This window comes from Vanellus vanellus (assembly GCF_965231255.1).
Source record: "Vanellus vanellus genome assembly, chromosome: 11".
NCBI classification, from domain to species: domain Eukaryota; kingdom Metazoa; phylum Chordata; class Aves; order Charadriiformes; family Charadriidae; genus Vanellus; species Vanellus vanellus.
Window position 1 is genome coordinate 1279288 of NC_138916.1, and position 25314 is coordinate 1304601.

Consider the following 25314-nt stretch of genomic DNA (forward strand, 5'->3'; position numbering starts at 1 on the left):
CTCCTCTATCAAAGATTATTTCAATGAGTGTTTTGCCATTGTTACTAATCACTTGAAATTAGGTCCATGACATCATGTGGCAGTGAAGAGGAAAGCGTATCACCAAACAAATGAGGCTCATTGATGTGCTTGAAGTTGCTTCTTATCTTCACAGTTTGGATAACCTTTTGCATAATAATCAACAATTTCAAATATATTGGTCATATCACCTCCTCAAAGAGATGGAAGACACTCTTTGAAATTACAGACCAGACTTCATACACACGAGAAGCACTGACGTGGTGTCACACAGTAACGAAGAGCTAATGTCTCTTTGATAAAGCTGTCTTCACTGAGTTGGATTTTCTTGCCATGGTGTCAGGAATAGTTGACGAGACAGACGTGTCATTAAGTGGTAAAAATAAACAGATGGAAGAGGCAAGTGAGAGATTTCAGCTATGACTTTCCAGAATGTTTCAGCAAAGAATAGCCTCCTAATTTCCATTCCCTAACAGAGATGAAAAATACGAGATACCTGCCCAAGTGTTGCATAGTCACAGATCCCGCGCACCAGTGGGGCACCCGCTGTAATGCTCAAGTCCTGTGAGCCAACAGCTTGTCCCCATGTGATGGGGCAGTTTATGGCTGTTCAGAGAACAGGTGCTGCTCCTGACCGGCTGCTACTCTGGATGCAAAGTCACCATCAAGGAGAGCATCGGTGTATGCCCACAGGTGTGCTGACTGCCTTGGTCCCTGCTGGGCATCACAACCTGTTTTGGAGCCCCCTTCTTCTCTTTTTTCACTCTCCCACCCCAATCCACAGTGTTGTCTTCTCCTCAGCTTCCTTTCTGCCTCCCCCTCTTCCCGCTGTGGAGGATGCGGCAGTTTGGCCAGGGCTGTGCCAGGGCCCTGCCCAACCGGGGAAAGGACAGAAGATGACAGTCAGGCTGAGGATTTTTCATCCCCTGGGATGGCAACGGTTAGAGTGTCAGCGCCTGCAGGGATGTGACGGTGAAATAGCCGCAACGTTGTGAGCGCAGAGGAGCCTGCCTTTGCGTCTGGGGTCCGTACCACAGCAGGGCATGACACAGAGTCTTCTTTTCTGTGGAGTCGATAGAAAAGGGCTGTTGCTCCCTGACCTGGCTCCTGCCCAGCCCGCTGGATGATACGTTACTGGAAAAGTAGAGGGCAGCTTCTGCTATGTCATTGCAGCCATCTCCCGCCTGCCCGCCTTACTCTTCTGTGTTGCTTAATATCAATTATAAAATATTAAATCAGATAAATACCTTTGACCTTTCTGGATGATAAGAAAATACATTGTTCTGCCTCCTAAAATGCCGTTGTTTTCACTGGAAATGCTAATGGGATTATGTAAAGGTTATTTCAGCCTCCTCTCAAGTCTGAAGATGTGGCAAAACAATCATGATGCCCTTTGTTTATGCCTTTTTAATGACTGCTATTATCTCCAGGTGTCTGAGGCCTCTGCATCTTCTCAGGTGCTCACCTGTGGGGTCCTTGGGCTGCTTCTGAGGGGAAACTCCCTGGGGAATATAAATCATAGAATCATAGAAGCATAGAATGGTTTAGGTTGGAAGGGAACTTGAAGATCACCTAGTTCCAATCCCACTGCCATGTGCAGGGACACCTCCCGCCAGACCGGGTTGCTCCAAGCCCTGTCCAACCTGGCCTTGAACACCTCCAGGGATGGGGCAGCCACAGCTTCCCTGGGAACCTGGGACAGTGCCTCACCACCCTCACAGTGAAAGATTTCTTCCTAATATCTGATCTAAATCTACCCTCTTCCAGTTTGAAGCCATTCCTCCTCATCTTATCACTACATGGCCTTGTAAAAAGTCCCTCCCCAGCTCTTCTGTAGGCCCTTCGGACACTGGAAGGGGCTCTAAGGCCTCCCCGGAGCCTTCTCTTCTCCAGTCTGAACAGCCCCAACTCTCTCAGCCTGTCCTCATAGGAGAGGTGCTCCAGCCTTCGGATTATCGTTGTGTCCCTCCTCTGGCCCCGCCCCAACAGGTCTATGTCTGTCCTCTGTTGGGTGCTCCAGAGCTGGACGCAGCACTCCAGGTGGGGTCTCCGCAGAGCAGAGCAGAGGGGCAGAATCACCTCCCTCGACCAATGTGTCTGTGCTATTATAGAATCATGGAATGGTTTGGGTTGGAAGGGACCTTAAATATCATCTAGTTCAAAGCCCCTATGCCCTGGGCAGGGATACCTTCCACCAGCCCAGGTTGCTCCAAGCCCTGTCCATCCTGGCCTTGAACACCTCCAGGGATGGGGCAGCCACAGCTTCCCCGTAAATTTGCTCCAGTGTCTGTCACATTAGAGATGCGGAGGAGAGCTGGTGTGGTGGAGAGCTCCGGAAGTCTGGCAAGGATTTGATGTCTGTGTCTTGATACTTGAGGGCACGTGCCCTTCTGCGGTTTGCAGTATGAACATCGGGCAGTGTGTGCGCACGGGTCCAACATGCTCCTGTGGCACATCTGTGCAGCAGCATCTGCACCGGTGTGCACCAGTGCACCCCTGGGGCTTCATCTTCTGGTTTCCTTTCTTCGAGGCATCTGTCTGTGAGCCTGTGCTAGGATGCACGCATGAGCGCACGCAGTTCTCGTGATGAGCAAGTTGTGTGGCGCAGTCCCTGTTTGCAGCCTGAAGTCTAGACTGGCCTTCACTGCACCGTGCAGAAGTAACGGGCTGAGTAAGAAGCATAGTTCACGAGCCTGAGACAGCTACAGCAATAACCATGGTGCTCCACTAGCTCTGTTCTCTGAGAAGGTGCTTCCAAAAGCATGTTTTCTTCTAATTTCTGGTTGTTATTGTTTTTTTTGCCCAGGTCCTTGATTTTTCTAAGTTGTTTCCTTGCATCCCAAAAGAGCCTCAGTGTTGTGCAGGGGGCTTGTGATGGCCTAACATCATTGCTTTCCAAAGAAAAGCAGAGCACCAAGAGAGACTGTCATAATTTCTGACACCAAAAACATCAGGAAAGCATTGGTTCTCACTGGAGACCCCCCACGTCCCTGCCTCCACGTAGGCTGATACATAGAATCATAGAATGGTTTGGGTCGAAAGAGACCTTAAAGACCATCTCGTTCCAACCCCCCTGCTATGGGCAGGGACACCTCCCACCAAAACAGGTTGCTCAAAGCCCCATCCAGCCTGGCCTTGAGCACCTCCAGGGATGGGGCATTCAAAACTTCCCTGGGCAACCTGTTCCCATGTCTCACCACCCTCATTGTAAAGAATGTCTTCCTTACATCCAATCTAAGTCTACAGTCTTTCCGTTTAAAAGCATCACCCCTTGTTTTGTCACTACAGGCCCTGGTAAAAAAGTCTTCCTCCATCTTTCTTACAAGCCCCATGTAGATACTGAAAGGACACGTTACAGGTGGCCTGAGCAAGATCTGAGCAAGTCAATCTAGGTCTGTGAACAGACGTGCTTTGAGCAGGAGGTTGGCCTGGGGACATCCAGGGGGACATTCCACCCCAAGCCCTTCTAGAAGTCTGTAAAAATTGCTGTGAAATTCCCTTTAGCTGCAGTCTGCCTTTTAACGCTCTCCTGAAGCTTGGTTTTGATGAGGAAAAGATAAAAACAGAAATATGGTCAACCTAAGGACAGTCCTCCCTGCCCACACCAGTTGAAGCTCCACATTGTTTTGGGTCATTCATCCCGTTGGTGGCAGAGGACGGGTGTGTGTGCAGATACTCTGGGGGCTGCCCAGAGTAGTAGGATGGGGATTCACACTTTTGCTAAAAAATTCTTTTACGGACCTGACGGAGACAAATTGTGTCTCGGGAACAATTCTAAGCATATCTTGACTGTGTTAATAGCTTAGTTTGAGAGGAACAAGAGGTGGTTCCTGGAGAGCAGAGGGGCACATTAGCTAGGACAGCCGGGATTACATCTTTCACAGCTAGTCGACAGAGAAAAAGAGAAGGCGGTTGTCACTGCCTGTTGAACGCAAAAGCATTTAGCAAAGAGCACAGGCAGAGAAAGGTGGTGCATCCCTGGCATTTGGTGGAGATACAAATTGCAAATCCTGTTGCTAAAAGTTGTAATTATCTCAATTGAAGTTATTTTGTGAGTCTCCCTGGAGGATCATGCCTGAGAGGTCAGAGGCAACGCAGAGCAACTGCTTTAGGAAGACAGTAGTTTCAGTGCTGGTGGGGGTTTCTCATGCACGTTGGCTATGCAAATTCATATAGTAGATTTGGTTTTCTCACCTAGTTTCAGTGAGACCATCTGAATACTCCCAGGCTGGAGGATTTCACAGTGTGGCATGCACACAGCATAGTTTATCATACTGTGACAGACAGCGATCTTGGCCACCTCTGCAGGACAGGATTCGCATGTGGTGCTCCAGCTTGGCATGCTTCTGTGCAGCTGCTGCTCCGTGCAAGTTTGGTTTGGATGATCACTATGTGTCCTGGTTTGAGGTCAAAGAGAGCATCTGCCGTTCCTTCAGTGGCCGGTCCAGCCCAAACCATGACACTGTGGTAGCATTTGAAAGGAAAAGAGGGAGAAGACTTTAGAGGACAATTGTTTTTCCAATATATGTGCCATTTGTGTCATGTTTTTTTCTGGAGAGGTGCCAGATGAAATTGGTATGGGACAAGCAGTGGAGGTTCAACAGGGGGGCTTGTCTTCCCTCCCCCCCCAACAGTATCAGCTGGTCTGATGAGATTTATGCACTCCCTCTGCAGCCCTTGCCAAATTATATCCGCTATCGCTCCTGCTAAATTCATACCTTCATTCACTACACTGTTCTCCAAAGTCCCACTTCCGCTGAGTTACTCTCATCCTTTCACTTTCTGTACATCTTTCAAAAGACTCTCCCTGGCACCTGTTAATTAGAGAAAATCTGAAATTTAATTTCCAACACAACATTTCCAGTTTTGGCATCATCTTTCCCCGTGCGCTGCTGGCGTAACAGAGCCACTGGATTCCCTCCCGCGGCTGCTGAGATCCACTGCAGTCTCACAGGTGCCCGTCTGCCATCACCCATCGCATCGTCATCGCTGATGGGACTCCCCGTGACGCTAGCTGCGCTCGGTCAGGTGCCCACAGCCTCCCTCTCCTGCAGCCAGGGAGACACCATGGACCCACCTTGGTGACCAAAATCAGAAGAAGAAGCAAGATGGTCTGTCTGAAGCCGTAAGCCTGGAGCAGCACTGTGGGCAGGGAGCAGCACCCTCCTGAGCTCAAATTTCAGCTCTTTTGTGTCTCCAGCTCTTTTGTGCATGTAGCCCTAGAATGAAGTGCCTGCTGCTTGTGAAGCAGTAATGTCAAAGTGTTATTGTTTGAAGAACCCACAACATTCGGTCGTCGTTTAGACAATTATTCTATCACCTGATGACCCCTCCTCACCCGGGAAGGGGAATCAGGGAAAAAACAAGGAAACCTGAGGGTTGAAATATAAACAGATTTAATAGAATAATACTAAATAATTAGCATTAATAATACTAAAGGACTGGTATTGATCCGAATACCAATATAAAATACACAAGGATTATACTCAGCCCATTCTATCCATAGAAGCTGTACACTCCCAGCAGGGGACAGCCAACGTGGGACACTGCCAGCGCTGTGGCTTCGGGAGGAAGGGAAGGGCTCAGGGCTCCAGCACTGGGGCAAAAAGTTCTCAGGATGGCAACCATTGAGGGAGAGAGCAACTTCACAGCAAACTTTCTAATTTATATTGACTGTGACATTCTTAGTATGAAATAATCCTGTTGGCCATCTTGGGTCAAGTGCCCGGGTCTCGCTCCTCCTCATCCCTGCACCTGGTGAGCTCGAAAACACTGAGACACTGAAAGCCACATACCACAGCTGGCTATAAAGTAAATATTTTCACAAATTTGGACAGTAGACTCTTCTAAAAATGTAGTTTTCCCTAGTATTGGAAGAGACCTTACTGAAAAGTAAAATTACAGAAAGACAAATTAATCCTGTGTCACTCAAACCAGAACACAAAGCTAAAAGTTTCACATGAAAGGTGAGATCTCATCTGGAGGGCCCAGTCTTGGCACTGATTTGGGGCAGTCCTGCTGAGGATGCACTGGAGAACACCAAGAAGCATGCTGGAAAGTGCAATCAATCTGGGAGGAAAAATGGAAGGATCTTGGGCAGAGGAGAAGATTGATGGAAAGCATAAGATCGATCCTTCTAAGTGGTCTGCATGCTGTGTCTATCAGACTTTGAGTTCCTCGGGTGATGGATGCTTATCACTCAGGGAGACAAAGCAAGAGACTATTTAATGCTCTTCCCTTTGACATCATCCCAGTCAACCTGTCTCAAGTCCTCCAGCAGGAAATTAGGAAATGCATCGCAAACCCCCAGCACATCAGCAAACTCCAGCAGTTTCCTTCAGGCAATTTAAGTGGCTGGATCCAAAGGACTGTCTTAAACACACAAGGTCCCTGTGCAGTTGGCAGAAGCGCAGCAGCTCTTCCTGAAGGACTTGTGTGATGTGCATCCTTCTCTGCTGGCCCTGACTCTGCAGGGCCTGGCTCCAAAGTCAGGGTCTATGCCTCTCTGTAGAGGAATGCATCACTCCTGCTCGCTGCCTGGGGAAGGCTGGTGGCTGTGGCAGAGAAACGCAGAAGCTTAGGTCTGAAAAGAGACCACCATCCGCTCCAGACCCATAACACCATGCCTGGAGCGCAAGCGTGTTTCAGGCATGATGTGCAGGTGCTGATCCTGAACGTGGGATCTACAGGATCAAACCCACTCTTTGAAAAGCACCTCAAAGTTGGGGGTTTGTAGGTGATGGCGACAGCAGTGACATTAGAGAGCAACATGCTGATGCTCAGAAAAGACTGTCCAGCTCGGGCAGCATTGTCCTGGGGAAAGGGGACAGAGGAACGGAAAGGACGTTCACCAGAAACCCCTTCAACCCAGTACATTATCTCCAGCAATGTGACATGGCAAGATGCTCCAGGAGAAGACAAGAAACCTGCTGCCTCCCATACAGTCCAATTCCTTTATTGCTCATTTCCTTCTTACCCCAAAGCTGTAGGTTATAATTTTACCCTGTCCACCCGATCATGATTTTACTCTTTGTCTTCACCAATGCTTTAATGAGCCCTACTCAGCCCTTTCATAGGAAGAATTTTTTTAATCCACAGTGCAAAAAGGCTGCTTATTCATTCCTGGCTCCTCTCCACTATTTTCTCACACAGGAAACGCTTCTGCTTCCAGGTAGGCTGCAATGACAGCGCTTAGCACATCTCTCTCTGCTGTGCTGGTATGAGTCAATATGAGTTCAACCTTTGGAAAATTGTTTCTTGAAGGCCAGAGACATTTGTTTGTCCTATACGTAAACGTCTTTCACTGACACATCAGAGCAACCACAGCCCATCACTTAGCATCCTGAGTGACAGCACGGTGTAACTGAGGGCCCAATGAATGTCTAACAGGATAAAAAAGAACATGATGGCCACAGTTAATGGGGTCAAAGGAGGCCTACTATGGAAAACTTCATTTTCAGATTACTTTTGACTGTGCTGGTACAGTGCCTTCTTATTGTCACAGTCCCTAGTGTTTTTAAGGCATCAAAAGAATTTTCTCCATGACAAATCTTACAATTTTATCTTTTTTTTTTTTCTGAAAAGCCTGTTTGTCACAGCCCCTTATAGTTTCCTATCCTTCTTCATCTTTCTCGCAAAACTTGGTTTGAAGAAAAAGTATTCAGCGTCCTGCACCTCTTACGAGATGCAGTGTCCTGATGCACAGTGTTATTTTTTCCTTTCTCCACACCCCAGTCATCATTAAGGAAAAGTAATCAGATGAGATAGCTTCTGCTGTTAAATAAAACAATAGTTAGTGCCTTTGGGTGCCAGAACCCTCCCAGATGTTGTTGCCTTGTAGCCCAAATTTGCCAACGGGGCGCAAGCCTAAGAAACCTCTGCTCTGCAGTCCCTCCCCAAGGAGACAGGATTTGGGAACGAGCGAGCCGCACACCCTGCTGACAGCACTGCAGTTCCCCCGTCAGCATACAGGCTGCAATTCCTCAGTTACAGCCTGAGCCTGTGTTCAGGAGCTAGCTCTTTTTCCAGGCACATAGGAGAGTGGAGGCAACTTATTGTCAAAGGCAGAGTGGAAACCAGTTCTGCCTGCTCAGTCTTCTAATGCAGCAAAAGCCTCGGGGACACACAGGACACACCACCAGTCATCTCAGTTAGAGCCAGGTTTGAATTTGAGGACAAAGGAAGGAGAGAGAGGAAGGAAAGGTGTGGTATATAAATTCCCAAGTTTCTTTTCCCTCTAGGGATAAAACCCCAAAGGTCTGGAGAAGAAGGGAGAGAAAGTCATTGGCAAGCACGGATCAAATTTTAGGAAATAGGTTTTGCATCTAAAACTGCTTCTCGGGGGCTGTAGCACTGAGAAATGTTGCTGAAGGCTGTGGCCTCTCCAGGGGAGTAATTACTGCTGTTTAATACCATCCTTCTTCTACAGCTTTTCCTCAATAAGGCCTACAGAGGGGCATCGAACTATGGCTCATGTGGCACCAGTACGGGCTGCCCCAAGCTGAAATGGCTCTGTCCACGCTACCGCATGTGGGGCAGATGATGCAGAAACTAAAGACGATACAGGAGCCAAAGGCAATGCAGGAATGAGAGACCATGCAGGAGGCAGAGGGGATGCAGAAGGGAGAGGGGATGCAGGAGGCAGAGGGGATGCAGGAGGCAGAGGGGATGCAGGAGGCAGAGGGGATGCAGAAGGGAGAGTGGATGCAGGAGGCGGAGGGGATGCAGGAGGCAGAGGGGATGCAGAAGGGAGAGTGGATGCAGGAGGCAGAGGGGATGCAGGAGGGAGAGGGGATGCAGGAGGCAGAGGGGATGCAGGAGGGAGAGGGGATGCAGGAGGCAGAGGGGATGCAGAAGGGAGAGGGGATGCAGGAGGCAGAGGGGATGCAGAAGGGAGAGTGGATGCAGGAGGCAGAGGGGATGCAGGAGGCGGAGGGTATGCAGGAGGCAGAGGGGATGCAGGAGGCAGAGGGGATGCAGGAGGCGGAGGGGATGCAGGAGGCAGAGGGGATGCAGGAGGCGGAGGGGATGCAGGAGGGAGAGGGGATGCAGGAGGCAGAGGGGATGCAGAAGGGAGAGTGGATGCAGGAGGCAGAGGGGATGCAGAAGGGAGAGTGGATGCAGGAGGCAGAGGGGATGCAGGAGGGAGAGGGGATGCAGGAGGGAGAGGGGATGCAGGAGGCAGAGGGGATGCAGAAGGGAGAGGGGATGCAGGAGGGAGAGGGGATGCAGGAGGGAGAGGGGATGCAGGAGAGAGAGGGGATGCAGGAGGGAGAGGGGATGCAGGAGGGAGAGGGGATGCAGGAGGGAGAGGGGATGCAGGAGGGAGAGGCACACATGTGCCAGGCAGCACAAGCAGAGGGGTGAGGAAGAAAGCGAGTTATGCTGCAGCTGCAGTGACTTGTCCACATTTATCCCCCTGCTGCATAAACATGGAGTAAGTGAGAAGATGTGGGGGGCTCTGCCGTCACATGTGAAACAACATGAGACACAAAGATGAAGGCAAGACATTTATGTTATCGAAATCCAAACCAGATTGAAAATTTAGCAGTTTTTCTGAGAGGTTGATCTTTCCTTTGACTGAGAGCTTGGTGGAAGGGTTAACCAGGGAGCGAGAGAAAGCAGAGCGCCCTGGAGCACACCTCCAGGGAGCTCAGGGGAGATACATCGGGGCATCACATAGGTGAAAAACAGCTCCTAATGCAAATGCAGGAGCCGAACGGCATTCTGTGTTGCTGCAGGACTGTGCAGCCGTTCTGCTGTTGTGAAAGGGTGACCGGGAGCTGGCCCGCTTCCCAGAAAGCAGAGCGAAGCACCAAACTTTGGCTGCCTTACCCCCAGCATCAGCGTAGCAGCGCGGTCAAGTTGTGGGTTTTCCTGGGAGAAGCGTGAAGTGAGCTGAACTAGTTGCATGGCAATTGAATATTCCCTGGTATGACGGACGCTATCCTGGCAAAGCGAACAGTCTGTCTTAGTACGTGAACTTAAATAGTGGTGTGATAACAAATACTCAGAGACTAATGCTGTGATGGAAAGACTTCATACATAAGCTTTTCCAGTGTGAAGGTTCAGCTGTGTTTTCCTACTATTGTGCTGAGAGAGAAAATAGCAACATATAATTCCGGAAACAAAAATCCACTGAGTTTTTAAGTTTCAAATGAGTGAAAAGATCTTGTTAATACTTTTCAGGAAGAAAACAAAAGCAAAAACAAAAACGAACAAAAAAGAAACTATGACAGGGTGGAGATCAAACATAGAGGATTTTTTGCCTCATCTGTGGGATTCCTAGGAACTTGCAATGTTTGGAAAGCAAGAAGAAAAACCCTTTGGTTGCTAGCTATCCTCTTGTCCCTAGCTATGAAGAAAAGCCTCCACCCCAGATTGGGCACAGTTTAAAATCTGGCTGTGCTCCTCAGCGCAGGCTGTGGGATAAAGCCTTAACAAGTGCCACTCTGCCCCGGGCTGGAAGCGCTCAGCATGCCGCCCAGATGCAGATTAAATTGCTCAAATGCCTCAGTGTCCCCGGTGACCTTTCCACTGGGCCCCGGGGAGGATCAGCAAGTCTCCTGTGAGCACCTGAGAAAGTGCCTGAGATCATTTCAACGCCAAGAAGCATGAGATGGGTGTACGGGTCAGGGTAGAAATGGCACGGTCAGTGGGGCTGTGGACAAGATGCTCTTGTTTCTGAGCTATTTTATTCTTACTGTAGCGCTGAAATTAGCTTCTGTACGAGATGTCAGTTTCAGCATTTTAAATGTGAAAACTCTCTAGCCACTGGATGATGCCAGAAGTGTCAGATTCACTTCAGGATCATCAATGCATTTGCACAGAAAGCAAAAATCCTACCCCTCATTTTGGGGCTACATTGCACTTAATCCTTGTTTGACACCTGGAAACATCCTCCCAAATGACTCTCCTAGCTGTACTGCAATTTCATCTACTCACCTCTTCTTTCCTGCATTACCTTCAAACCTGCTCATATTGACTGCCTGTTCCTCCTGTAGGAAAAAAAAAAATAAAATAGTTTGTTATAACCAAAGGCTACCGTAACGGACAGACACAAGTGCTGCTTCCCCAACGGACCCATCTCAAAAGGGTAAGAATGGAATGAAAGGGCAGACTGTTAGGGTTTCTGGGGTATCTCTGTTTGATGTAAACATTTGGCTATTAAGCTTAATTGGAGAAACTAATTGAAGAGAAGGCTTTACACCTTCTTCTCAGCCCCACACTGAGCCACCGTGTTGCAGTTCAATACCAAAATATGGGACTACACAACGGCTACCACCAAGCCCAGAACATCCCACTTATCCCTCAGCTACATCTGCAACACAGACCAACTCTGCACCTGTACCTACGTTACTATCACTTTTTCTGTGAGCGTGCAAAGCAATCTCTTGAGCATTGTTGATAAGACTTTCCAAGGTACCGCTGCACTGAATTTGCTGGGAGGGTGCTAAGGGCATTTCAGGACAGGGAACATCCACAGAATCACTCTTCTCGCAGTTTTCTCAAGCTTTAGTTAAACATTCTAGCAAAGTTCAGGAGAGTTTCCAGGAGCCACGTGGGCTGTGGCTTGATGCCGCTGGTCTTTCTGCCCCAGCAGCTCTTCCTCTGGCTGGCTCCCACCTGGGAGCCAACTACCCTATTCTTCATTTTTGCCCACACAACTGCTTGCGGGACTATGTGTAAGCTGATGAGGGAGGTCATGAAGTCTAATTTCTTCCACAAGGAGGTTTATAAAGCCTGGATCAGTTCTCTCCAGTTCGCAGAGCAGTCCCGCTGCCATCACACGGGGCAGCACAAAGGCAAGAACAGCTCAAACCAGTTTTCTCACCCTGGGAAATGTATGGGGAAACCACTGTGTCCCCTGGCCACCCCAGTCCCGAGGCCAGGCCCAGGGCTGCAGCCACATGAAACATCGCTTCAGCAGGAGAACCATCTTGAGAAAGTCCTCTTGCCATAGCCTGGAGCATGGGAGTGGGCCCATCTGGAGCCAGCTTGAGAAGAAAGGGGTCACTGTGAACCCCGCTGGCGTTCAGCAATCAGGTGCAGAGCCCCGCAAACAGTTGCGTCAGCACTTCTCAGGCAAAGCAATACAAATCCCAGAGCTTTGTGCCGTCTCCGCTGTCGGCACAGAGGATTGCGCAAAGGGTCCTTGCTTGCCCAGACCTTGGAGCATGTCGATACTGCACCGGAGCCTGCAGTTCTCGTGAGTGAAGAAAACCGTCTGTCTGGAAGTTATTCTCCCAGTTTTCTAGTTGAGTAGTAAAACGGGTTTGCTATTGCACTAGCGAAGGTCCTTGCCGTTCGAGCAGCCTTCGACTACAACCTCCCTGCAAGAAATCAGTCCATCTCATCACTTCTCCAACTCCACTAAATGGGAATCCAAAGCATGGCAGGGCACAAAACAGTTCTTCTCTAACAGGATTTTGCCAAATTAGGGTTCTTATTCCTATTCTCAAACTCGATGGGATACACAGCTTCATTCTTTTTGATTTGACGCAAGAATTTAAGGTCAGGTCTCCATCGTGGCAACCGAGTGCCACGACCACTGACTACAAGCTGCCTTGAGCACGGATGTGGAGTAAGGGCAAGTTTTTTCCCGTGTTCGCTGTAGATCAGTGATTGTAAAGAGGGATCTCTGCTGAAGAGAACTGTCGGCTCATCGGCATATGTGTCAAGAAGCGAAAAGGAGGCAAAAACTCTGTTTGGGGCAATGCAGAGGGCATGCCCTGGGAGTCAGGGAGACCAAAAAGCCAGACTGAAAGGTGTAAATGGTTTTAAATGTATACAGATGACAACTGTGTAATTAATTACCCTGATTTAAGTTACACTGATTTTTTTGTGTGTGTAGATAACGCCAAAGGCTACGCTGTTATCTAAGAGGAATGTTTGTGTCTGGAGATTCATTCTCACCCTGCCAATAATAAACCTTCCCTGGAGTTTCTGAAACATTAATTATAGTTTTGTAATGCACAAGTTTTGCAACCAGCTCAAGGTAATTCTCTATAACACTGAGCTCTGACAGAAACAAATTAATCCTTGATTTGAAAACTGACAGTTGCCTAGGCATGAGCGCTCAAGACTTTATTACGTTTGTTGTGTAAAAATAAAATGGGTCTCACCATACGTGCCAGCCCGTCTGCCTACATACGCACACGCACACCCTCCAACATAGCCAGCACCTGGGAAGAACCAGTTTACCCCAGTTAAAAAGCAAGCACGAACAGCGCCAAGCAGGAAGGAGAATTAAAAGTGAAGATCTCCGATGCAGCTGGACATCATTTGAGTATTTCATCCAGGGGTTTCCCTCACCAAGGTGCCACCAGGACAGAGGGGTTTCTGCCGATGCCGCTCCCTGCTCCAGCCTCAACACATCCCAAGTGCAGAGGGCTGCTTTGTAACAGCGCCTCCTTCAGATCCACAGCTTTCGTCTCTACCACATCAAATCCTTTAGCTCAGATCATGAAACAAGCCCAAAGGGACAAATTTAAACCTCAAAAAAAAAAAAAAAAAAGGAGGAATATTTTTTATTTCCAGATTACCACATTGGACTAAAAATAAAAGAAATGTGATTTTTAGATCATACAGAAGAATATACATTCTCCTTAGGCCTTTTCATGTCTCTGCTGCCTTGAGGAGGGGAATGGAGCTTCCCACCCCGCCATTCTAGAGCTGCCTCTCCTCCTTGACCATCTGTGATGGAGCTAAACTCCCATGGGCGTTATATTTCTTAATTAGCGCAACCCTTCAAATTACAGTGGCTTTCCTGCAAGCCACAACTTGTGCAGGACCGTGTCAGATCTTTATAGATTGTGTAAGAAATGTCAGCTCTCTTACTAGATACCACTTACAGCTCCTGAGCAGCTTTTCATAAAGACGTGCTAAAAATACAGGTAACAGTCATGATATTGAAAGTGTTTTCTCTGCATGACTTCCTTTGCTCTTTTGTTGGTCTTGAGGGACTGGCTATCACCTCCAAATTGAGCCAAGTGATGACATCAATTCAGAAATAAAAGAAGTGAAGCTATGAGTTTCAATAGGAAAAAAAAAAAAAAGAAATATTTTGCCCATGGGACGGATGACAAGGAAAATAATAATTATTTAACTAGACAAGAAACAAATGTGGTATAAACAATGCTGTACATCCAATACCAGGTGTAGATGGTAAAAATGTCACATCACAGGAAAGACAAACTGAAGAAATACTTGTCTTTTATTATGACAGGAGTGTGACATGCATGCCTGAACACAAAGTGCTTTCCAGCATCACAGAGTGGTTGAGGCTGGAAGGAACCTCCAGAGATCATCTGGTCCAACCTAAGCAGAGCCACCTAGAGCCAGTTGCCCAGGAAATCCAGAGGGCTTTTGAACACCTCTGTGCTGGTTTTGGCTGGGGTAGAGTAAATTTTCTTCATAGTAGCTGGTATGGGGCTATGTTTTGGATTTGTGCTGGAAACAGCATTGTTAACACAGGGATGTTTTAGTTACCTCTGAGCAGGGCTTGCACAGAGTCAAGGCCTTTTCTGCTGGGGGTGCAAAAGGATTCGGGAGGGGACACAGCCAGGACAGCTGACCCCAACTGCCCAAAGGGATATCCAATACCACATGACATCATGCTCAGCATATAAAGCTGGGGGAAGAAGAAGGAAAGGGGGAACCTTTGGAGATATGGTATTTTCTCTTCCCAAGTAACCGTTACGCGTGATGGAGCCCTGCTTTCCTGGAGATGGCTGAACACCTGCCTGCCCATGGGAAGCAGGGAATGAATCCCTTGCTTTGCTTGCGTGCACAGTTTTTGCTTTACTTACTAAACTGTCCTTATCTCAACCCATGATTTTTCTCACTTTTATTCTTCTGATTCTCTGCCCCATCCCACTGTGGGGGGAGTGAGCGAGCGTCTGCATGGTGCATCGTTGCTGTCTGGGGTTAAACCACATCAGGCAGTTTTGGAGACTCCACAACCTCTCTGGGCAACCTGTGCCAGCGCTTGGTCACCCTCCCAGTGAAACGTGTTTGCTGATGTTCAGAAGGAACCTCCCACATTTCAGTGCGTGCCCACTGCCTCCGGTCCTGGCTGTGGGCACCTCTGAGAAGAGCCTGGCTCTGTCCTCTTTGCGCTCTCCCTCCAGGTGTTTATAGACATTGATGAGATCCTGGTGAGCCTTCTCTTCTCCAGGCTGAGCAGTCTCCACTCGCTCAGCCATGCCTCATACCTGAGGTTCTGTCACTATTGTGGTGGTCCTTCATTGACATCGTGGTGGCCCTTCATTGACTCTGCGGTCTCTCTCATAGCGGGTGAGCCCAGCACAGGACGCAGGACCCCCTGGGGGGAGCTTCTGAATCCATCACTATGGAAGATTTTATACACAAACCATTACCATCAACTTATTCTAACTGTAGGACTTGACAGTGCGTATGGGGAAGATTTATCCGCCGAGGAAGATGCCGAGCAATCAGCAGCGACACTCAATAAATGCCAATAGCCTATGCGACCTGCCTAGCTCCCCCAAAATCTCCCGCCATTCGCAACGTGGCAACGAGAGAGCGATAAAATTCCAGCTCCCCTCGCCAAACCTCACCAGTGCCGAGGCGCAAGGAGTTAAAAAGGCGGGCGCCGCTGTAGAAAATAGCTTTTTTTTTTTTTTTTTTGGGGGGAAGGGGGGGGGAATCCTGTCAGAGCCAGTCCTGAGGGGAAGGTGGGCGCGGGGGCCCGGCCGGCCTCCGCCATTCCTCGGGGGCGACGCAGGCCGCGGGGCGGGCGGCCCGCAGGGCCCTGCGGGCCGCCCGCCCCGCGGCCTGCGTCGCCCCCGGGGGATAGACGGTGGAAAACGGCTGAGGATGGGGCGGTCCGCCATGCCCCGTCCCCGTCCCCGTCCCCGCCCCCGTCCCCGCCCGCCGCCGCCGCCGCCATGTTGCGGCCGTTGGTGCCCGGTGCGGGGTGAGGCCTGCGCGGGGTCCCGGCGGCGGCGGCGGCGGCGGGGGGGGTTCCCCTCCTTCTTCCTCCCCACACCACCATCACCACCCCTCTCCTCAGAGGAACGGCGCTGCCTGGGTGAGTGCCGCCCGCTCAGCCCGGCCCCGCCGGGGCCCGCCCCTTCGCGGAGGCCGGGCGGGTGCTGCCGCCCCGCGGGCAGGGCGGGCGGCCCCGCCGCCGGCAGACGGAGCCCGTACCGGCTCTTCCGGCCCGCGGGCCTCCCGCCGCCTCTACCTTTCCCCCCTTCTCTCTCCCTCCCTCTGCACAACCAACCCCCGGCGGCGGTACCGGGCACGGCCCCGACACCCCCCACCCCCCCACCCCCTCTCCCTTCCTCCCCGCGGCGGCCCGGCCTGGCCCGGTCCGGTGGCACCGGGACAAACTTAAAACTTCAGCAGGGCTCGCCCACGTGCGGCCGGGGGGGGCGGCGGGGCCGGGTCGGGCTGTCAGCGCGGCGGCGGTGGGCCGGGGAGGCCCCCGGGCCTTTGTCTCGGGTGGGTCACGCGTGGGGACGGCACCGGAGGGGGGGTGGGTGGAGGGGCCGCCACGGGCCGGGTCACCCCCAGCCCCCCTGGGACACCCTAGGGTCACCCCCGAGCTACCTGGGCCACCATGGGGTCACCCCCGGGCCACCCCCGAGAGCCCTGGGCCACCCCCGGGTCACCCCCCCCTGCCCCGGGCCTCTTGGCACCGTTAACTCGGGACGGAGAGTTCACGGGGCTGCTGAAACTTTAAGGGGTGTTTCAGCGCTGGGTCCCCTCTGCCGTCGGGAAACCTGCGGTTTGATCCTCCAGCGGTTTCCCCCCTTCCCCTGCCCTCCCCACAGTCCTGACGGCCCCCCCCACCACCTTGACAAGCTGGTTTGGGCTTCCCCCCACCTGGCCCCCCACTTCTGACATCCCGGCCTTCCCAAAGGATTCCCCTGGCAGGCAATCCCTGGCCGCCTGCATCCCCTCCAGGAGACGCCTGCCTCTTCTGCACTCAGGAGAGCAGCCCTTGGCGGCTGTTTCCCCTTGTGCCTCGCTGTTGTTTTGCGGGTTTATCAATATTTATTACTGTTTTCCTTTATTCTTTACCCTTGGCATAATTGCGTTTTTTTTTCTGCTTTCCTATTAGGTGGCAATCTTTAACCTCCTCCTTGAACAGTATGGTACGCAAAGCTGCAGAGGAGCTACTGCAGATCTCCGAAAGCCCCCAGGAATAGCACCGCTGGTAAAAAGGTTTGTAATGGTGCGTGTGTGGGACGCTGGTCCTGCAGTACCTCTGCCCGACTGCAGAATTACGAAGCTTAGCCATGGCAGAAGGCCCTGGGGTTTGACGTACTGCCTCAAGCGAGTTTGCAGGGTTTTTTTGTATGGCTTGGAGGCTTCTAGTTCCCTGCCTCCTGGAGAAACATGCTACTGCGAGGTTGGCTTTGCGCATTGAAATACATGCGTTCTACCCTGTAAGTTCTCCTTCTGTGCTCATTTTATTCTCCTCTTCTAGTGCTTTGCAACCTCCATGTTTTCATAGGCAAGCGGAGAGAGAAAAGTGGATTCCGAGCTTGGGTTCTAACGCAAGTCCTTTGCACAAGAAGGGTGGAGTAAGGATGGAGGTCTTTGTTTTCAGCTTTCTTCACAAGCTAGTTTGTAGGAGGCTTTGACATAATTTCCTTTAATATACTTTCTCTATTATCTGAGAACAGAAATAAATGGTGTTTAGTCAAAATTTGAGATTGGTGTCATTTGAAAATAACTTCTATCGGCAAGGTACTTACTTGGTCTTCTCTAGAATCTGGGTCCAATTTTGCTCTGTTTTGAAAAATTGTAGCTTCATGTATGACAAGTTTAAGATGCGATTTTTGTGGAGAAATACTAGAGACGAGACTTGTTCTCTTCTAATAGACAAGAGCGTAAACTAGTCTTTTATAGGGCTCAAAGATGTACACAAAAGCTTCTGAAAATGCAAGGTTTCTTCTAAGAACAGCTTATTTGGTAATGCTGCAGATACCTCAGATTTATTTTGTCGTGTATTTTAAAACACTGCCGCGTCTGAAGATGTGGATAGGTGTTTTGGGGGTGAGAACAGAAAATCAAGAGTGATTGGCAAGCTCGTTTTTCTCTATATGAAACTTGGGCGTTCCAGGTTATGGATGAAATGTCTTCCTTGCGGAAGGATTTGTGTGCCAGAAATCTCAGGAGCCAAGAGGTGCCTAGCTCTCTCCCAGCTGGCACAAGCTTTCCCACCCAAAGGAAGGGGAAGTTTAAGGTCCACACTTTTGCCAATTGCAGTAGTCTTGCGATGTTTCAAAAGTCCTTATCAAGTGCTGGTGGTGTGAAGCATATGGATAATCTTCTGGGCTTCCAAGGACTTAACGCACAGCTGCTCTACCTTGCTGAAGGATGTGATTGTAAATTGTTGTGCAGCCCTCTGTGGACATTCATATTTGTGGTCTAATTTAAGAACGAGAACAAGTTTAAGCTAAACCACAGCAAGCCGCCCTTAAGCCAAGTAAATCTCCACAGTGTTTTGCAGCAGATTAACCAAAGCAACACCTCCGGGGCTTGTCTGTAGGCATGGCTGAACTAAAAGCTCAAAGACCAGTATGTCCTCTTCTTCCATGCTGAAGTGATTTCTCCTGGCCCAGCTCTGTAAATTGTTCCCCGTACCAGCGCTCTGCCAGGAAGGGTTCCGCTTTGTTTGGTTTTAATGTGACGCTTAACAAACTTTTAAAGCCCACTGTAAATAACGAAAGCAGCTTTAAATCAGTGACCTTTTGGGAAGGTATCAGACAGTTTCTTTCTCTCCCTCCGCCTTGTCTCAGGGTCATTCTCTCTGCCCGCTCCTCTGCTCCCAGCTCTTCCCGCTTCTCCTGGGCTCTTGCCATCCTCTCCGTCTCCCTCGCTTGCCGCTGGCTTTGGCAGCGCTGATGCAGCCCAAGTCAAGTGAGCGTGGCAGGATTTACCTTGCCCATGGGGGCTCCTTGCCAAGCAGGAACTGGTGCTCTGCTAGTTCGGTTGACGCTCTTTGGGGTGTTTTTTTCCTCCCCTGCATACAGCATACATCAGTTCACATAAATTTGGGGTTTAAATGGAACATGTATTAAAAGAATGGCTTATTAAATATTTGGGAAGCCTATATATTGCACCAACTTGAAAATATTATAATTAAACAGGGGGAAAAACTATCCCTGATGGTAGTGAACACAAACGTTCAAGTAATTGTGTGCTGTCAGTTTTCATTATGCATCTCATCAGAGCCTGATTATCGCTGTCGTAGGTCTCTGTGGCGAGCATCTAAGTCCCTGCTTCCCTTCTGGGGGGCTTATAAAGAGAGAGCTGGCTGGGAACACCATTTCGTGTTACGATTTGGATACGATCCTTTATTCTTTTTTTGGGCAGGTTTGCCTCGCGTTATTACCTAATTAAGGATTGCCCCTGTTTCAACTAAACCCTGCTTGGTTTACTGTGCTTTGGGCTGCTGTATTGAAATATTTACTGAAGACTATTATTTAAATTGCTCTGGGTAGGGAGTCATCTCAATTTTCAGCCCTGTTTCTCTTGGGCCACCTGTTTCCTCCAGCCTTTTTTCCTTGAAGGAGGGCTGAATTCTTCAGATGTGACAATCTGTTGAGAAATCGGCAGTGGTTGTTGCCTATTAGCTCTAAAACCCCCCCAACCAACCAAACAAGAAACCCTGCGCTAATGTGCGTCTGAATCTTTTCTGTTGAGGCTCATGACAGCAGCCACTTTTGGAGTAGTGATACACCTGACAGGTTGAAAAGATGTCCCCTGCGTGAGGTTGGTGTCATTTAAAAGGTCATGTTCAAAACAGCTCTGTTCTTGGGGACCTTGGGAGAAGGGGATGCTGTCTCCCACCATGTTGCTTGAAGCACCAGGAGCAGCTCTGCCCACAACCCGGAGAAGGTGGATTGTGTTGCAGGACAGGAGTGAAGTGAGTGACTCTCACTTGTCACCTGCCCCTGCCAGCTCAGGCAGGATGGGACCTGAGCTTTTCGTGATCCTCCAGGCACAGCTAGGGCAGGAGAGGTTCCTTCCCCACAATGCCCTACAAAACAGTGCTGTTGTGTTGAAAGCTGTGTTGAAGGAGCTGGACTAATATCTTTGTGTGTAAACATTCAGCCTTGGAATAGTTAAAATGGAAGCTGAAGTGTCTGCCATGGATGCTTCTAGCCTTTTTGCCCTGCTGCCTTAGTGTTTTAGGCAGTTGTGTTTTTTGTCGCATAAGATGTTTATGCAAATGAGTCTTAACAAAGTTTGTCCTTGGGGGAAATGTACCTGACAACATTTTTTTTTTTCTCTTAATTGTAGCTTTCATCATGGGGGACATGAAAACCCCAGACTTCGATGACCTCTTGGCTGCTTTTGACATCCCCGATCCGACTAGCCTTGATGCCAAGGAGACCATCCCACCAACTGGGGAGGAGAATGAGAATCACCTGAAGTCATCGGGAATCTGCATAGATGAGAATGCATCCTTATCCCACTCTTTGCCTCCCTCTGATGCTCCTGTTGTGAGTGTGATAGTGAAGAACACGAGTCGCCAGGAGTCCTTTGAGGCAGAAAAAGAGGGCAATCACCTCGGGACTGGTCTGCTACACAATGGGTTTCGTGGGTCCGATCTGCCATCGGAGGCTCACGCTTTAGTGCATAATTATGGCAAGTTTGAGTCAACTTTTATTAATGGTGACAGCTCAAGAAGTTACTCTGATAAACTGGACCAGTCCAAGTCGGAGCCTTTGCCAACATTTAGTCAGTTTAGCCCGATTTCCAGCCCTGAACCAGAGGATGCATTCAAAGAGAACAGTATCGGTGATAAACCCAAACATGCCCAAACTCCGTATTTTCCACCGCCTTCAATGTATATAGCAACGGGAGCTTCAGTACTAGATCATCTTAGGAAGGTACCAGAGCCCGAATTAAGCATGTTTGATCAATACTGTAAAAAGGAACAAAAGATGGAAATCCACTGCCAGCCAGAGAATAGGCTGGAAATGAGCAGGAGAGAACAAGACAAAGCAACGGAGAGGTTTGTGGAGTCAGGCAAGGACTTGGTAGATACCAATAGCTTTCTTGGAGAAGGCTTGGTGTTTGGAGACCTCCCTCACAATAATTTAGGAGAAAGTAAGGGGTCCGTGCCCGAGCTGAACATGTCTTCATCGGTACCACCTCGCCAGAGGTTAAAGCCAACTCATTCAAAGTTGTCCTCCTGTGTGGCAGCGTTAGTAGCTCTTCAGGCCAAAAAGGTTGCATGTATTCCCAAAGGCGATCAACCAAACCTTACCAAGGAAACTGGTCCTTTTAAAGATGGGACGAAGGGAAGTCCAAAAATGCCCAAGTCGCCAAAGAGTCCCCGAAGCCCTTTAGAGGTGGTGAGGAAGGCCAGCAAGCAGCCCGAGAGTCCTCGGAGTGTGTGCAGCGACAGCAGTGGGAAAGGCTCTCCTTCCATGGCAGCCGGCTCTCCGCCAGCTATTCCCAAAGTTAGAATAAAGACTATCAAGACATCCTCTGGTGAAATTAAAAGAACTGTAACTAGAATTTTGCCAGAAAACGATGAGTTGGGCAAATCTTCAGAAGAGTCACCTATGGAAACCTCATCTGCCGAAGAGTTTATCAGATCTTTCCCATCCCCTGACACCAGTGCAGTTATGGAAAGCGAGGCTAGCAAGAATTCAACCAAAAATGGGGCTGCTGTGGCTATCCAGCTGTCAAACATAGCGAGTCCTTACACAGACAGTATGAAAACAGATATTGTTGCAAACAGCACGTGTACCGTGTCCTTATCTCCACTGCCAAACTGTGGCGGCGGTGCCATAAAAGTAGGCATTAAGAGGCAGCATCAAGGTATCGTGGTGCAGCCGTCCAACGTGACCACCTCCAGCCTTCTTCCCAAAGCCGTGCACTTGGCAAATCTCAACTTAGTCCCGCATAGTGTTGCTGCTTCTGTTACGGCAAAGTCGTCCGCGCAGAGGCGAAACCAGCCTCAGGTGACGCAGATGTCTGTGCCACTGGTGCACCAAGTCAAGAAAGCTGCTCCTGTCGTCGTGGAGGCGTTTAATAAAGTACTACACAGTGCTAATCCGGTGCCAACCTATACTCCAAACCTTAGCCCTCCGCCTGACACCAGTATTAATTTACCTGCCTCTGGGTATTGTTGCCTGGAATGTGGGGACTCGTTTGCCTTAGAGAAAAGCCTGACTCAACACTATAGTAGACGAAGCGTTCATATTGAAGTCATGTGCACTCAGTGTTCAACTATGCTACTTTTTTTTAATAAGTGTAGCTTGCTTAAACATGCAAGAGATCATAAGAGCAAAGGATTTATCATGCAGTGTTCTCAGCTGCTAATGAAACCAATTTCCTTAGACCAAATGTTTTCACCTTCTCCTACAAGCTCTTCAGCCTCTCTGTCTCCTCAGGCTTTGCACTCGCCCTCTCCTTCGCGGAAGCCCAGTGCTGCTTCAGGAGGTGGGGGAGGAACTTCTGCTAACACTCAGCCAGCCTTGCCTCTCTATACGGACCCATTGAGACTAATCCGTCATGGACTTAAGTGTTTAGAGTGTAACAAGCAGGCGCAGGATTACGTTGCTTTAGCAGCTCATTACCAGAGAACCTCAGAAGATAATGAGAGACTGGTAAGTCATCATTTTAATGTTATTAGTTAAATCTCGCTGAGTTTAAAGAGATTGTCCTCCAGGGGACAAAATAGGTGTTGCTGTGGCAAATGAGTCGCTTTGCCTAAAAAAGTGCTTGTGGGGAGCATTTGGGATACGCATGAGCCCAGATGTGTGCGCGTGGAGGGATGTTTAGTGTTGCTTGCTTGCCCTCTTTTTACCCTTTGCCAGCAAAAAGCAGGTAGTAAGGATACTATGGAGATCCTTGAGCATCAAAGGAAGGTGTTGGAGATCAAAGATCACTTGGATGAGGCTTGCAGGAGTGCTGTAGAGGAGGACCAGCGGAACATTACCTGAAACAGGTTTCTGTGCTCTAAATGTGGCCAGAGGAGATCTGACACCTTTCCTAAAACTTGTGCCAAAACCTTCCCTGTAACACTTTGAACATCGGTTGCTGTTTGTCCTGTTAGCGTGGTAAAGCGTGTATTGGGACAGGACTGCTGAGAGACGAGCAGGGCGGTATGTGGGGTGGAAGGCTATTTTTGCCCTTTGGGTGGGAGGGGCACGAGTCGATGCCATGTTTCCATAGGAGGGCTCAAGAACCTTTTAGGGGCTTCCTGCCTTGCTCCAGTGCTGCCTTGCTCAGATCTCTGCCGCCTTCACAGATCTCCCTTGTAGGTGCAGATGGGGGGTCTGAATCCCCTTTGGAACTCCAAATTAGGTTTCTACTGATGAAGAGGAGGAGATCCTCTTCGTTATGTAGCAAGACCTTACGCTTTGTTTATGTTTTTTATTTTGGAAAATTTGGTCAATCCTGTTTAAGTATAAACCAACCTGAAGTTGAACAGGAGGAGGAATCTTTCCTCCTTATCTCTTTAGATGAGGTGAAAGCTTTCCATGTCGGTCTGGCTGCCAGCAGAGCTGGCAGGCTCCCGGTGCAGTCTCCTCCACAACTTCCACGAACAAGGACTCCATGCCAACACGAGACATTCGGGGAGGCGATGGCCACTCTCTGCCATGGCCATTGTAGTGTCTGCATGCTTCAGAGCCTCCCTTTGCTTGTTGAGTGGCTTGCAGGAGTATTGAGGTCACTGTGGTCCCGTTTAGATGCTTCGTTATCTTTCTCTTAAATTCATCATCAGCAAAAAAAAAATATATATATATATATTTATGGCTGAATGGTTTTCATGTCGTGAAAAATGGTGAGGCCAGAAGGGATTCGTACAGCCCTGTAATCAGGTTTCTTACCCGAGGCAGGCCAGCAAGCACTGTGCTCTGTCAATGCTGTAACTTATTTTTCGCCTATAATGCATTTTTAGGAAATGTCAGCAGTCTGGAATGAAAACCTTCAGGTTGAAGGGGTACAGTGAGTGCTCCAAAGTGAGCTAAAGTGTTAATCAGTCACATTAAAAATGTATCTCCTATTTTTGTTGTGGGATTATCTATTCAAGAGCTCTTTAAAGACAGAAAGAATGTCCAATAGTAAGTAAGTAATGAAATAATTTTTTCTGTTACTTAACCACTAGTTTATGCCTCTTGCTTCAAGTTAGGTCTGCTAGATGTAAGATTATTTTTGTAGTATTTTTCTGGAATAGAAGCATTGAAAAACTGGAAGAAGAGGCGATGTTAGAGCTTGTAAAACCATCTCCTCCCTGTTTGATCTTCCCATGCTTATACTCAACGGAATACGTGCCTTGCTCTGGGAGTCCTTTTCCACTGTATCTGCTGTCCTCCAGACTGCCCGGTGGTGCTCCGTGCTGTTCCCGAAACATCTGTTTCAGCAAAGCTATTACATTTATAAAGGAAATAAGAGTTTGTGCCCATATGCCTGTAATTGCGTGCCTCCAGATTTAGCAGTAGCTAATGGAAACCATCCCTCTGCCTTCTTGCAGTACCCGGGGTATTTGGTGTCGCTGGGCTGAGAGGTAAAAGGATGGGTGAGATTTGGTGGTCTCATAGGGGTCCCTGCAGTTGATGGGTACCACGCTCGGCTTCTCTGAGCGCTCCAAGGGAGGTGGTGTGGATTGCGTTGATATCGTGTGTCTCACTTGGGTAGCATGCTGCATAGCTACCATCAGTAATGAGGCATGAGAAGCTGACGGTTTTGCCTATCGGGGCGTTAATGAATGTTAAGCGAGTCTGATATTAAACATGGTGTGAGAAGGACATAGGTCAGGCTGTTGGAGTATGCCTCATAAGCTCCTGAAATGGGAAAACATGAACCAGCCAAACCCATTTTGAGAAGATGCTGTGGATATCCCTGACTCTGCATTAATGAGCTAATGGAGCTTCGTTAATGAAATGGAGTGTGTCCAGAGAAGGGCAACGAAGCTGGTAAAGGGTCTGGAGCACAAGTCTTATGAGGAGCAGCTGAGGGAACTGGGGTTGTTTATCTGGAGAAAAGGAGGCTGAGGGGACACCTTCTCAGTCTCTACAGCTATCTGAAAGGAGGTTGTAGCCAGGTGGGGGTTGTTCTCTTCTCCCAAGTAATAGGCAATAGAACAAGGGGAAACGGCCTCAAGCTGTGCCAGGGGAGGTTTAGATTGGATATTAGGAAAAATTTCTTAACCAAAAGGGTTGTCAAGCATTGGAACAGGCTGCCCAGGGAAGTGGTGGAATCACCAGTCCTGACGGTATTCAAAAGATGTGTAGATGTGGTGCTGAGGGACATGGTTTAGTGGTGACTTGGCAGTGCTGGGTTAACGGT

General features: G+C 49.2%; 1 protein-coding gene across 1 annotated transcript in view; it reads left to right on the forward strand.

Annotated features, from left to right (window-relative positions):
• Nucleotides 1-15999: 15999 nt before the first annotated feature.
• The window catches only part of ZNF592 (zinc finger protein 592), a 42169-nt gene continuing 32854 nt past the window's right edge, over nucleotides 16000-25314 (forward strand). Inside the window, exons 1-3 of the mRNA XM_082489092.1 lie at nucleotides 16000-16072; nucleotides 17111-17214; nucleotides 20305-22628. Coding sequence (XP_082345218.1) covers nucleotides 20313-22628 — 2316 coding nt within the window. The 5' untranslated portion in view covers nucleotides 16000-16072; nucleotides 17111-17214; nucleotides 20305-20312. The remainder of the gene's footprint in view (nucleotides 16073-17110; nucleotides 17215-20304; nucleotides 22629-25314) is intronic.